Source organism: Maniola jurtina, chromosome 11 (genome assembly GCF_905333055.1).
Source record: "Maniola jurtina chromosome 11, ilManJurt1.1, whole genome shotgun sequence".
NCBI classification, from domain to species: Eukaryota; Metazoa; Arthropoda; class Insecta; order Lepidoptera; family Nymphalidae; genus Maniola; species Maniola jurtina.
In genome coordinates this window covers 8,542,531-8,557,044 of record NC_060039.1, presented here as the reverse complement: position 1 = coordinate 8,557,044, position 14,514 = coordinate 8,542,531, and the positions used below count along the sequence as shown (strand labels likewise).

The window sequence follows — 14,514 nt, the reverse complement described above, 5'->3', positions numbered from 1 at the left end:
AACACGCATTTATTATGAAATATCTTTTGATTCATAAAATATTACAAAACCAGCTTACCGAGTGTAAAGCCAAAAAGTGATATTTTCGTTAGGACATTTTAAAGGTGGTGTCACACAATACGTATAAACAGTTGGAATTTCCAATGCTGAAACCAATTATTAAATTTCTCCGTTATTAATGCTTATCGCTAGACTAATAGGACTCGCTCTACACTCAAAACGTAAGTATAACTCACAAAATATACATAACAAGAAGAATATCCATGTCCAGACTTTCATCATCATCATAAACAATAAATTGGCTACCAAATCTGTAATAATATTATTTTAAATCTTATGCACCATTATTATTTATGACTTTTTCATATAACTAATATTCAACACTCCTACAAGTACCTACCTAACAAGTCTAATGAGTGAATGGACTGTTGAACGCTAAATTTTAAAAATAGGTAATGAATTTTTAGTTTAAACTATGGTTTTAATTTTGCCCTTAACTTTTTTATGGAGAATCCGTAACACAAACATTTGTAACACCAACTTTTATTTTTTTACGTATAATACGGTTAGTTTTAACTGTGACATGCTACTTATCTGGTTTCAAGAACTAGGCATACTGGAGTAGCGAATTTAGAAAAAAAATCACATACATTCATAATATTATTATAACAATTACCTACCATGAAATATTTTTATCGATTTTCATCAAGAAAACCATTTTCTATGTATGTGACGTAGAAAATGGATTTCTTTGCATTAGAACTAATCCAATTTACCTTCTCAAGATTCTTTATTAAAATTTGCATTCCTATTTCCCTCATTAAAAAAAAACAGCCAAGTGCGAGTCAGACTCGCGTACCAAGGATTCCGTACTACAGACGTATTTTTTTGACATTTTACACGATAAATCAAAAACCATTGTGCATGAAAATAAATAACAATCTGTTTTAGAATGTACAGGTAAAGCCGTTTCATATAACTTCCCATTTTGCATAGTTATCTTACTTTGAAAGTTGAAATACTACAAGTCAAGACCACATTTTAATTTTTTGTTTGTAATGTAACACAAACTCACGGTTTTTGGATATTTCTCCTTGTGTGCTATAAGACCTACCTATCTGCCACATGATTCCAGGTCAACGGGAAGTACCCAATAGGTTTCTTGACAGACAAACAGACAGAAAGAAAACGAAGTGATCCTATAAGGATTCCTTTTTGCTTTTGAGGTACGGAACCCGAAAAAAAAAATGCGTGTAATGAAAACTTTCTCCGTTTTGGAAGTCATTTCTCATAATTCTTATAGTTGATTATTGATATTAAAATATGAGTGTGAGTTCAAAAACTGAACCGCAGAAATGTTTCCATTCCTAGGTATTTGCAGTTTCATACACTACTTTATTAATATACAAAACTACCTAGTATCATAAAATCCAAGGTTTAAAATCATGGTAGGTACCTAAGTAGTACTTACCTAACGACATAATATTTTCTCGTAAGTTTTTATTGATCAAAAATTGTTCGTTGTTTTCTGACTCTAGAAAGTAAGGTGGAAACAAAATTCATACCAAGTAGCAAAAACAATTGTGTCATTATTTTTGATTATTGCACATGGATCAAATGTGTCAATAAGGTTCTTCTTTTTGAATTCATAATCAAGATTTGGGCGTAATTATATTAATATTATGTTTACTTTACATACTCTATAGACACGCTGTTCTAAAACATGATAATGAAGCCAATTATTTATCAGACTTTACAGGCATTTCTTTATTGCTTTGCGACCTTATCGCTGTATTTCCAAGTGCTTATCGCTTCATAATTAGAATATTAAGGGCTTAAATTGATAACCTAACTGTTACGAACAAAACGGTTCTGTAAATATACACGTAAATAAAGTATCTGCCTATATGTGACAAGCTTAGAATAAGAACCCGCGACAAGCTATAATTTTAGGAAAAATTAATCTTTTATACAGTATCAAAATAAGGATCTCCTTAATAAAAATCTATTCTAATCTTCATACCCACAACATATACTGCAACTTTTTAATTAAAGATTCGGAAGCTTATCTCAAAAGCTCTCTGACTTCGTTTCAGATCAGAGTGCGTTTGGAACCCTCGTAGCTTAAATTTTAAGTTTACGTAACAAAATAATTGACATCAAAAAGTGTGCTATGGTACCCGATTTGAATAAAGAATGCGATTTAGAGTTCTTAACCCCCGATCCAAAAAGAGAGGTGTTATAAGTTTGACGTGTATATCTGTGTATCTGTCTGTGGCATCGTGTCTCCTAAACGAATGGACTGATTTTAATTTAGTTTTTTTTTGTTTGAAAGGTGGCTTGATCGAGAGTGTTCTTAGCTATAATCCAAGAAAATCTGTTCAGTCATTCGAAAGTTATCAGCTCTTTTCTAGTTACTGTAACCTTCACTTGTCGCGGGTGTTATAAATTTTTAATTTACTCTTGTAGTTTGAAAAGGTGCGGACTGCCGACTGTAATATTATAACAACTAGCCGATACCCGCGACTTCGCCCGCGTGGATTTAGGTTTTCGAAATCCCGTGGGAACTCTTTGATTTTCTGGAATAAAAAGTAGTCAATGTGCTAATCCAGGATATTATCTATCTCTATTCCAAATTTCAGCTCAATCCGTCCAGTAGTTTTTGCGTGAAGGAGTAACAAACATACACACACACACACACACACACACACACACACACACACACACACACACACACGCACGCACGCACGCACGCACGCACGCACGCACGCACGCACGCACGCACGCACGCACGCACACACACACACACACACACACACACACACACACACACACACACACACACACACACACACACACACACACACACACTTTCGCCTTTATAATATTAGTGTGATTCGGAGTAGTATGTGGCCTAGGTGTGACAACGCAGTGAAATCAATTGTGATTTTTGAGCGCCCTTGACTCAAGTCGGTAACTGGGTGGGTGACCCACTTTGGAGGTCCGAATTTGGTATTTTCATTTCGTCCGAAGAATTTGGGAAGTCACCGGCCACCGCTTTATTATACCTGCCAAGAGCACTTGGAATTCCGTGGGAACTCTTTAATTTTCCGAAATAAAATCTTTACAACTCCACACATGCAATACAAAAAAAAATAAGAATCACGCTGATCCGTTGCGACGTAATTAGGATAAACCAATAATCAACAAACAAACACACTGTCGTATTTAAATAATAGCTAACCATATTATAAATGCGAATATGTGTTTGCTTGCTGGTTTTTTCTTCAATCATGCCGCATCAGAGCAACACATCGACGTGATGTGTTGTTGTTGCTTTTCGAAAAATCTGAAAGTGCGATAGGTAAGCTAGTTTCTATCCCGAAAAATCAAAGAACTCCCAAGGGATTAAAAAAATCTAAATCCACATAGATAAAGTCGCGAGCATCAGCTAGTTAATACTTAATAACTAAGTTAAATATTTGTAATGCATTGTACTCGTAAGTGTCCTTTAAAATATGCCCTTCCTTCAAACCTATAATCTGTGTAACACTTGTTTATCAATTATGTAGGTAAGTACCTACTGTAAATAAAAATCTTTGTAGATACGTGGTAGATGTTAGTTCTGACACAGTATAAAATAAGACACAGTAGTCCAGCGATATGAGAATCTACAAGATTTGTAATAAGTGTTTCAAAAGCGGTCCGGAAAATAAAAATAATAGTTTAACTTTATTTCAAAGTTCCTTGTTAGACTTGCTCCTAAGTGTGTTAACTTTCATTTTAGAATAAATATGTTTGTTCTCATTTTAAGAATACCTGGCCACTTAAGCGATGTCATTTTGTTTGTGAACTGTCATATTATATTATATGACAGTTCCTATACCTACTATTCTATATCAATTCAGTACCAGAGTCACAGAGGAAAAGTGAGGGAACTCTCGGTTTGATCGTCATAGAAAAATAATGAAATTTGGTACAGAGTTAGCTTATATCCCGAGGACGGACAGGCTACTTTTTATCCCGGAAAATCAAAGAGTTCCTACGGGATTCTTAAGGGCTATCTGTTTAACCGATTTATACGAAATTTGGTACGGAGGTAGCTTACGCCCCGGAAATTGACTTTGGCAACTTTTATCCCGGAAAAGCAAAGAGTTCCCATGCGATTTTTAAAAAACCGCAATCCACGCGGATGGAGTCGCGGGCATCATCTGGTGGTAATTAAAAATTAGCGGTGTATACCTACTTAGATACCAATTAAATAAGTACACAAAATAATTTATATGAATTTATTATTCACAACAGTTTCAGTAAGTATAAGTAAATCAGTCAGTTCGTTTGATGAGAAGACGCATTTGGCACGTTGTTCACTAATTAATATGGCTCATTACAAAACTGCATTTAAGCACCTATAAATATTAAAATATGAAGAGCTCTGTTTACGAAAAAAATGTAATACTACATTTAAAGCTTTTGAATAGATATTTCTTTTGAATCTTACAATACCCTAATAATGTGCGATTTTTTAATCATTCTAATAACACAGTTCATTCAATTAAAGTACAAAAAAAATTACAAAAATGAGCTAATCGTTTTTTACAACCATTGAATGTATGTTTAGTTAAAAATCTATTATGAATCATCTCGAAAAATAAGTCTTCCTCAACGCAATATTATTTATACAAAAATATTTACTCTAACATCTTACAAAATTTATATCTACAAATATTCTACATTAATTATATACAATGAGGTTCACGATATTAACCATCTAACACGGGTTAATATTTAATTACTTACATTTCAACAAGATATGGCAAGAAAAATGAAACAAATAAGACCTTGATACAAGATCCCAACAATATTGTACAACAATAATTGTAAATTTACATAATTAAATCAAAAATTTATTTACAATTTAGTGTATTTAGTTAATTCCAAGGTATCAAACATATTCTTCGGACGGTTTCGGTGTTCCATTCGGCAGTCTCAAAGAAGAAGACATTCGACCATTTACGGAGTCAGGTAACTCAGCTATATCCTTGAAAACACCAATCATACTTTCAAAATTAGGTCCCCAATTCAGTAGATAGTCCCAGCCGAGAGTGGCTGGTGCTGGAGAACCATTCACCTGTCTATAAAGAGCCGAACCTACGTGTGGAGCTAAGTCATCGTCTGATGCAACCAACGTACTCAAAGATCCTCGGAACGAAGAATCAAAACTTTCATATGGAGGCGGTAAGATAGGTTTTTTGTTATTATTTCCAGTATTTACATTTGGCCTTCTTACATCGTCCGGTTTATCAGCATTTATGCTATTATTATCATATTCTATTTCAGAACAAGTAAAGCTGTCATTGCCACTTTCATCATCTGAGCCAGTGGAGCTTCTATTGTCTACTTGTTGTGAATGATGTCTGTGTGACATGTGATGACCGACACCTCCTCCACGCGGTGCTTCACTTGAGCTGGATACAGCATCAAGCGTAGACACAAGACTTGACGTTCGCTGCCTAGCATTCATTCTTTCTATTTCTTCCGCGGTTAGACCAACTGCACCAGTGCCCACCGAAACAACTTGAGGAACTTGAGCTGTGGCACTGGGAGTTTTTCTGCCAGCTGATGAAGTTTGTCCGCTAAGTTGGGACATCACAGGACTATTTAAGCTACGTTCGCTATTGCTATGTAAAGCATCTTTACCAACTCCACCTGAACTTGATGTTGTAGCCAGTAACGCACTTTGGAGAGGTTTTCCAGATATATCATGAAGAGTAAGTATTCTTGGTTGTTGGCTTAGTTCACTACTGGGTGACAATCGAGCAAGAGGAGTTGTCTGATGTTGTCTTGGTTGTGGAGGTGGCTGTGAAGCTTGTGACAATACTCTGGGTGGGTATCCACTAGGATGATGAGGAGAATGTCTATGTTGTGGAGTTTGATGTTTGTGATGATAGCCTGCAATGGGTGGTGGTGTTGCTTTGTATTTTCGAACACCTGCGGCTTCGCGGAATCCTTTATAATGGTAAACTATATCTATATCAGACGGTGCTATTGAACTGGCATTCTCCAGATCATAATGTTCAGGAATTTCAGAATTTATATCCATCCCACTTGGATGATCATGAGTATGATGCGAAGTATTTGAAGAAAGAGGTGGTGGAGGATGATGATCTTCTCTAAGTGCAGGACTTTTACCAACTACTTCACGTTCTATTATATCAGGACGCTGTGGTCTAGGAGCATCCAAATTCATTATTTCACGATCTTTGTATTTTTTTGATAATAGCTCTGGGCCCACAATGTGACCAACATTTCGCATAATATCTGCATTTTCAGACATATAACTATTCAGACTAGTTTCATTATTATGAATATTTCTGTTCATAAGACTGTCATTTGTTCCAGCTATAAGATTCGGTGCATTCAACATTGCAGGCCCCCCATTTTGTTTGGTATGTAAAACGTTACTTTTGCCGCTTGGTACACTGCCTTTTTCTTTCTTTTGCTTCCGAAGTCGAAATACAATAAAAGATGCAAATATAGCGACTATGAGTATTATAAAAAATACTATTACAAGTGTCAACCCTATACTTAGGGGATCTGGGTTTTGAGCCAATCCTATGCCAAAAGCGCTATGGCATCCATTTAGAATTTTACCAGTTCTGGTTACTTCTTTGAAAATGCTGCCATTTCCAGTAAATGGTTGAACTTCATTATTAATTGTAAAATTTGCTAAACAACCTTCAAACTTATTAAAAGTTGATACCCACTCGACTTTCATTCCTCCCAGCGATATAGTAGTTAAATAGGGATCCAAAAAATCATGAACTCCTGCAGCATCCAGTTCCTCACCAATATTTCTATTATCTACAATTACTCTTATACTTCTTCCATGAGATAATAAGGTAATATTGTGCCAATTTCCATCCGCAACATCGAGTTGTTCAGTTTGGCTCATGTTTACGATAGTGTTTTGTTTTGAAGTATAACAGACTCTACCCCCTAATAATTCTATAAGGGTGTAATATTTTTCAGTAGCTGCATAAAAAAGGACTCCATCTTTTTTGTGCGTTCTAAAGAAAAATGATAAATGTTTCGCAGGATTATTTACTTTTATACTGTTTTTGCCAGTGCTTTTACCAATTTTCTTCTCCCACATACTATTACCACTGTAAAATGTTTCAAGCAATTGCATCCTCCTGTGTTTCTCTGATATAATGTATGTAACAAAACCATTTTCACCAATTGATATACTTTGAAGAGAATTCGAGCAGTCAGGTGAAATAAAATTATTACTGCATTTACAATAATGTGTTTTCCACATATCAAAGCACTCTCCCACTCCGCAAATATCTTCTTTATAACAGGCTCCTTTTTCTTTCCGTTTACAGTTAGCTTCGACTCCACGTGCTTTTAACGGGTTCGTTAAATTTAGTACACGACCATTTATGGTAATACTATGCATACAGCCAACGAAGTCATCGGAATGAATTTGTCCTGGACGCTCTAATACGGGATCTGCTTTATGTAATCCACCAATTAGAAGAGGTTCGTTATTGAAGTTCAATGTTCTGTAAGAAAAAAAATTACAATTATTACTATTTTGCAGTACTTATTGTATTTTGTATCATCTTTTACACTACACATCTGGTACACTTTAGGTGTAAAATATTTCGACGGTCGCAAGGAACAAACGGTCAACTAAAAATTTAGCGGAACTTTTAAGTATAAATTAATTTAAATTCCTTTTGTTACATTTTCAATGACTGGAGTCAGTGCAGTGCAATAATCATATTATGCCTGACAACTTTGCACGTAGCTTCGTCAATATTTATTGTTGATTTTGTTTTCCAAGGGCTACGAGCTACGATGCTAAAAATCTCGCAAGATCCTCACCAAGTAAATGCCTAATAGTTATAAATTCAATATCGTTAAATCTTGCAAATAATAATATATAATTACTTAATGCATTATTACGTACCCCGCTTGACCAGTGTCATCATCGTAACATGAATGATCGCCAGGTTCACATTCTGTACAAATATCACCATGATCGGTACACGTTGCAATACTTAGTGATATCACTCGGCCATTTCTTGTAGCTGTTAGCTTGTACCATTTTCCATCAGCTAGATTTTTGTCAGTGTTCAATAACGCAACAGATGTTATAGAAGTCCTTGCACCTCCAAAGGAGAAAATTGGTTTGCCTCCTAATAATTCTATCGCAATAAAATCAGATCGGCCGCCAGTCTGAGCACCATAGTTATATAACAATAAGGCATCAGATTTCGTGGTTGCAAATATGATAGTGATATCATTTGTTGATGCATCCAGAGCAGGAAACTGTATGTAAGATAATTCATTAAAACCGAACGTTGAACTTTCACAATGAGTACCGTAACGGCCGTTCGTGCAGCTGCATTTATATCCAGGTTTAAGACTAATGCAAATTCCTCCATGCATACATGGGTTTGGTCTGCAAGAATCTACTAGAGCTTCACATTGATTCCCTCGGTAACCAGGACGACACAAGCAGAAGAAAGAGTTTCTGTCAGTACTCTCTTTACAAGATCCACCATTTTTACATGGATTGCTGCTACAAACATCATCTCTCTCCAATTCGCATGTTTTACCTTCTCGTCTCAGTAGACAAGTGCAGATGAAATCATGCCCTTGTTTACGACATTGTCCTCCAAATTGGCAAGGATTGGGTGAACAAGGATCTTGTCGCTTTTCACAATTATTCCCCATAAATCTATCGGTGCAATGACAAACGTAATCATGGCGGACCAAAGGCGAAGTAAGTATCAGCGTGGAGCTTTCAGTGATTTTTGTTACATCCATTACATTTATAGCATCAGTGCATATACCTTCATTCTGACATCTATGTGTCGAACAGGGATAATATGGAATAATAATTTGTCTCTTCAAAACTTTTCGTAGTTCCGATTCCTTTGTCTTCAAATGCTTCTCGCTACTATCTTTTTTCCAAAGTGAGTTGTGTTCTTTAATTGCTAAAGTTAAATCAATATTTTCTTTTTCTTCGTTTATGCTATATAAATATATGATTTCCTTATTTTTCAATCCAGTTTTCATTATTTCCAGTAAAATTCTATAATAATGCGTCAAAAAGTCTGATGCAGTCATATTCATAATTCTAATTGTTAAGGAATGTTCCACAGTACTATTATTAAAAGAAAAATATTCGACACTTATAGATGATATAACATCTTTATGAATTCCATCATTCCCTGATACTGAAAATGAATAACCTTGACCTGGCCTCACATCATTTGTATAAAGGTCACATCCTTTTTTAATAGTAAATAATGACAATGAGTTCTCTGATGATGACTCTTTTACTATTTTGCATTTATAGTCCCCTACTATATCTGGATCGTTAGGTTTAACATCAGCTATTTTTCCAAGAGGTATTTTATCATTGAATGCGTGCACTAGGACATGAGCTGACCTTGGGCTTGGTGGATTGTCATTGCGATCTAATACCCTAATTTGAATTGTATAGTTGGAATGCATAACCGGTGTACCACTATCTTCAATTTGAATCATAATAGCTAAGTATGGCGTGACTTCTCTGTCAATCTTTTTTGTAGTTAATAAAACACCTGTATGTTTCTGAACCTTTACAAAGCTTTGATGCTTACCACCAATAATAGTATATGAAAATGGAGCTCCATTAGGTGGTAAATCTGGATCTTTAGCAGACAGTGTAGTAATGCTTGTATTAGGTGGTTCATTTTCATAAACAGAGCCATCAAAATTGTTAACATCAAATACTGGACCATTGTCGTTTATATCTGTTAATGTTATTTTAACTGTTGTTGTGCCCGTTTGTGGAGGTGTTCCTGTGTCAATAGCACCTATTATCAATGAATATGTTGATATAGTTTCTCGGTCTAGACTTCGAGCTACTTCAATTTCACCATTTTGAGGATCAATTTTGAAATCTTGATTTGTATTACCATCTATAATTGAAAAACTAAACTGATTATTTTGTGGCCGTACATCTTTATCCACGGCTTTTACTTGAATAACTTCTTGGCCAATATTCGCTCCTTCTGATATTGTTGCTTCATAGTAGTGTCTTAAAAATTCTGGTGGATCATTTCCGTCTTGGATTGATATAATTACTTGGGCTTCATCAGTATCATTTCCATGTATGCCACCTGAATTTTTTGCTAATACTGTCAAAACAACTCTATTTTGAGTCTCTCTATCCAAATATCTAGCAACTCTTATAACTCCGGTTTGTGAATTTATCCCGAAACCCTTATCATTACTGGATCCAACAAAAAAGTAGTATATGATTCCATCGTCACCACTATCTTGATCAGTAGCCTGTAAAACGCCAACATGAGCCCCAACTTCAGCAGACTCAGAAACATCAAAATGAAAAACAGGTTGAACAAACTTTGGATAATATTCATTAACTCCCGTGATATGGACAACCACTTCAGTGGTACTTCTCATGACTGAATCAGGATTTTCAGCCAAAATTTCTAAGCGATAAATTGTCTTCTCTTCGTAATCAAATATTTCTCTTGAGAAAATTTTTCCCGTATTTTGGTCTATGTAAAATAGTGACAACATTTCATTTTTTATATGATACTTAATGATTGCATTCTTTGGTGAGTCAATATCAATAGCTTGAACTTTAAATATAAAACTATTAACAGGTGAGTTTTCAGGTAAGTATGCATAATATTTTGACTGATTAAATTGCGGAGCATTATCATTTATGTCTGTTAAAATAATAGTCACAGTAGCAGTAGCTTCTTTAGGTTTAAAACCTAGATCTTTTGCTGTAATATTTAATCGGTATTCTTGAATTTCATCGAAATCAAGTGGACGTGATATACTTATTGTACCAGATATAGAATCTACTTGAAATTCTCTATCTTCGTTGCCAGAACTTATAGTATATCTTACAATACCATTAGGCCCTTCGTCTTCATCATTTGCATTCAAAGAAAGTATTGATGATCCTACTGGTTCATTTTCAGGTACTATAACTTGATAACTCAGGGCTGTAAATTTAGGACTATAAATATTTTCTCCTGTTACCACAAATGTAATGCTTGTATCATCCATTTGTGGTGGAACACCACGATCAACTGCTTTTACTTTCAATTCATAGTACTGTCCCGTATAATAAAATTGCTTGCTTACTATAATCCAACCAGTTACTTTATCAATCGTAAAGTATGTAGTCCCATTACCTCCTGAAACCATGTATTCTATCTCAGCATTAATACCAAAATCAAAAGCATCCTCAGCTATGAGTTTTACAATTTTTTCTCCGAGTATAGCATCTTGTGGTACTGGTACTAATTTTTCATGATCCTTAAACTTTGGTTTGTTGTTATTAGCATCTACAACATTTATGGTAACTAAACATTCAGATGACATTGGTGGTTTACCATTGTCGGTAGCTACCACAATAACTGAGTATGTATTTTCAGGTGATGTATTTACTGACGTTCTCTTATAATTCATCATAAACTTGCTTAATATTTCTCCAGTAGCAGGATCAATAGTGAAGAGATCTGATGTTTGTTGTAGAGAGTACGAAATTAAGGAATTTGGACCTTGCTTATCTTTATCAGTGGCAATTACTTGACCTACAAAACTATTTTTGTTTTGTAATTCAGGAAAATTAAAACTATAATAGGAATATTCAAATTCAGGAGCGTTGTCGTTTTGATCTTGTATAGTTATTGTCAATGGAGTTTCTGATCGCCAGGCTCCATCAATTGCTGCCACTTTTAAAACATATTCATCTTGTAATTCTCGATCCAGTGATCGGGCGACTGTAACGTTCCCACTTAAAGGATCTATCACAAATTTTTCACCAGGATTGTCAACAAAACTGTATGTGGCGTTAGCATTAGCACCTATATCTAAGTCTGAACTAGTTAATTTTATGACAAATGATCCAATTTCAGCATTTTCAGTGACATTAACACTGAATAAGCGAGTAAACCTCGGAGGGTTATCATTTTTGTCTAAAACTGAAACAAGCACGGTTGAAGTTCCTATTAGTTGAGGTATCCCATGATCAACAGCTTCTACTAAAATCTCATAAAATGGAATTGACTCTCTATCTAGTGCAATATTGGTGAAAATTTCTCCACTTTCGGAATCAATTACAAATGATTCTTCATAATCATTAGTAAGTCTAAAAGAAATTCTTCCATTTTCATTAGAATCATCATCGTGAGCCTCAATTTTTATAACCATTTGAGGTGGTGACTCTTCTTCTGGTACGGTTGCATTATACAAAGCATTTTCGATTACAGGTGCATTGTCATTTGCATCAGTAACTTTAATTTCAATTTCAATAAATGACTTTAGAGGTGGGTTATCTGAGTCTTTAACTTCAAACCAAACTTCGTAAAGAGGCATCGTTTCATAATCAAGACCTTTGCCGGTTATAAAAATTTCACCACTCATTGGTTCCACCCTTAACGCATCACCAATATTACCTCCTGCTACTGAGTATTGTAATAATCCTGTTGGACCATTCTTCGGGGACGTTGCAGATAATCTAGTTACAAGAACTCCTTCAGGTGTATCTTCAGAAAAAGTAAAAGTAAGTTTATTGTTCACCGTAAATCTTGGAAAGTTTTTTCCTGATTTTGCGATTAGAATCAATTCAGCGGAACTTTGCCTCGGTAGTGTTCCACCATCAGTGGCTAATATTATTAGATTAAATATAGAATTATGCTTGTCTTTGTATTTTACTAAATTTTCTTTTGCTTTTATAACTCCGGTGTCCCTATTTATTGTAAAAAGATTTTGATGTTCGCCTTTTAAATCATAATAAATTTTCTTATTTGGTCCAACATCATTATCTGTTGCTTTAACACCAAAAACGAAATCGCCGGGAATAGTGCGCTCGGAAATGTAGACTTCATATACAGTTTGTGGAAATATCGGCGTATTATCATTTTCATCTTCAACTATAATCGTTAGATTGGCAGTAACAGTGCGTGGATCCGTAGTTGAAGAATCTTGAGCCATAATAACTAAATAATACACACTCCATTCTTCTCTGTCCAAAGTGGCATTAGTTAAAATTATACCCGTGACAGGATCTATTTGAAATCTATCTGCTTTATCTCCAAGAAGGCTGTATTTTATTTTCGCATTGTTACCAATATCTTTGTCAATTGCTTTGGGGTGCAATATGAATGTTTCTGGTGGTAGGTTTTCTTTTACAATAGTTTTATAACTTTGTCGTTGAAAGTCTGGACTATTGTCATTAACATCCTGAACTATAATTTTTACCGTCCCAGATCCCGTAAGCGGTGGAGAACCTGTAAAACAATAATTGCAATTATTAGAATGCCTGTTGCCAGCAACTTTATAACAACGTGAAACGATATGACTAAGATATAAATTAAATATATGGTGAATTTCGGTGCGAGATATGATGCCTGCAATTTCCTCCGTGTGGATTTAGTATATTTTTTTCTTTTGAGATTGATTATGAATCTCGTGATTTATAATTTTTTGACACAGAAAGTAAGCATATGTCCGCATGGGATGCAAGCTATTTTTTACCACAGTTCCTCAAAATTGGTTTAGTGAATGGGCCATGAAGAAGCAACAAACAAATCTTAAAGTAGGTATATCTCAATAGACATACGAGTATATGTATAACAGATTTATGATATAAGTGGGAACGGATGATATTAATTTATTGATAGCCGATTTTTGAGTCGTCAAATATCTTTATCTGGGGAATAAATTTGACGTATTTACAGATTTCCTGTACAAAAACTGTCAAACTCTCAACATTCCCCAGATAAAAGTTATTTGACGATGAAAATTTGATGAATTAAGTAAGTACGTTTTGAGATAAGAGTTTCCAAACAGACTCTGCAAACAAACTCTACACTATGTCGTGATGATGATGATAGTGATGGCTATAATATTATGTTAAAATAGAATGGTAAAAAAACATTCAAACAAAATAACTGTACCTGTATCCATAGCGACAAGCGAAAGCGTATATTCATCCTGAGCTTCTCGATCTAATGTCCTTAACAATGAAATTTGACCGGACGAAGCATTGATTTTAAAAAGATCTGCATCACCTTCTTTGATAAAATATCGAACTTGGTTATTGAATGGAGGAGAGTCTGCGTCATAAGCGCGAACGGTTAATATGTATCCACCATTAGGCGGAATTACGTTTTCCATTACGTATGCTAAATACGGTGAGTCCAAGAAAGTCGGTGGATTGTCATTTATATCTTGAATCGAAATCGATAATTCAGCTGTATCAAATCTGACGTCATCTTTAGCACAATCTTCCGCTCTTACAGATATTATGTAACGAGATTTTCTTTCAAAATTAAGATTTTTTGCTACTCTCACAATGCCAGTATCTTCGCTGATACTAAAATCTCTATTTTCATCTCCAGAAGCTATCGAATATCTTACTCTTCCATTGGCACCTTCATCAACATCTGTTGCAGATACCTAAGA

The 14,514-nt window shown here is 34.9% G+C and overlaps 1 protein-coding gene across 1 annotated transcript in view; it reads right to left on the bottom strand.

Annotated features, from left to right (window-relative positions):
• Window positions 1-14,514, bottom strand: part of LOC123869329 (cadherin-related tumor suppressor) — a 155,449-nt gene that overhangs the window by 5,029 nt on the left and 135,906 nt on the right. The window contains exons 8-12 of the mRNA XM_045912199.1: window positions 14,007-14,508; window positions 7,979-13,337; window positions 6,779-7,568; window positions 6,551-6,575; window positions 59-119 (exon numbers count right to left, since the gene is read on the bottom strand). Of these exons, the coding sequence (XP_045768155.1) occupies window positions 59-119; window positions 6,551-6,575; window positions 6,779-7,568; window positions 7,979-13,337; window positions 14,007-14,508 (6,737 nt within the window). The remainder of the gene's footprint in view (window positions 1-58; window positions 120-6,550; window positions 6,576-6,778; window positions 7,569-7,978; window positions 13,338-14,006; window positions 14,509-14,514) is intronic.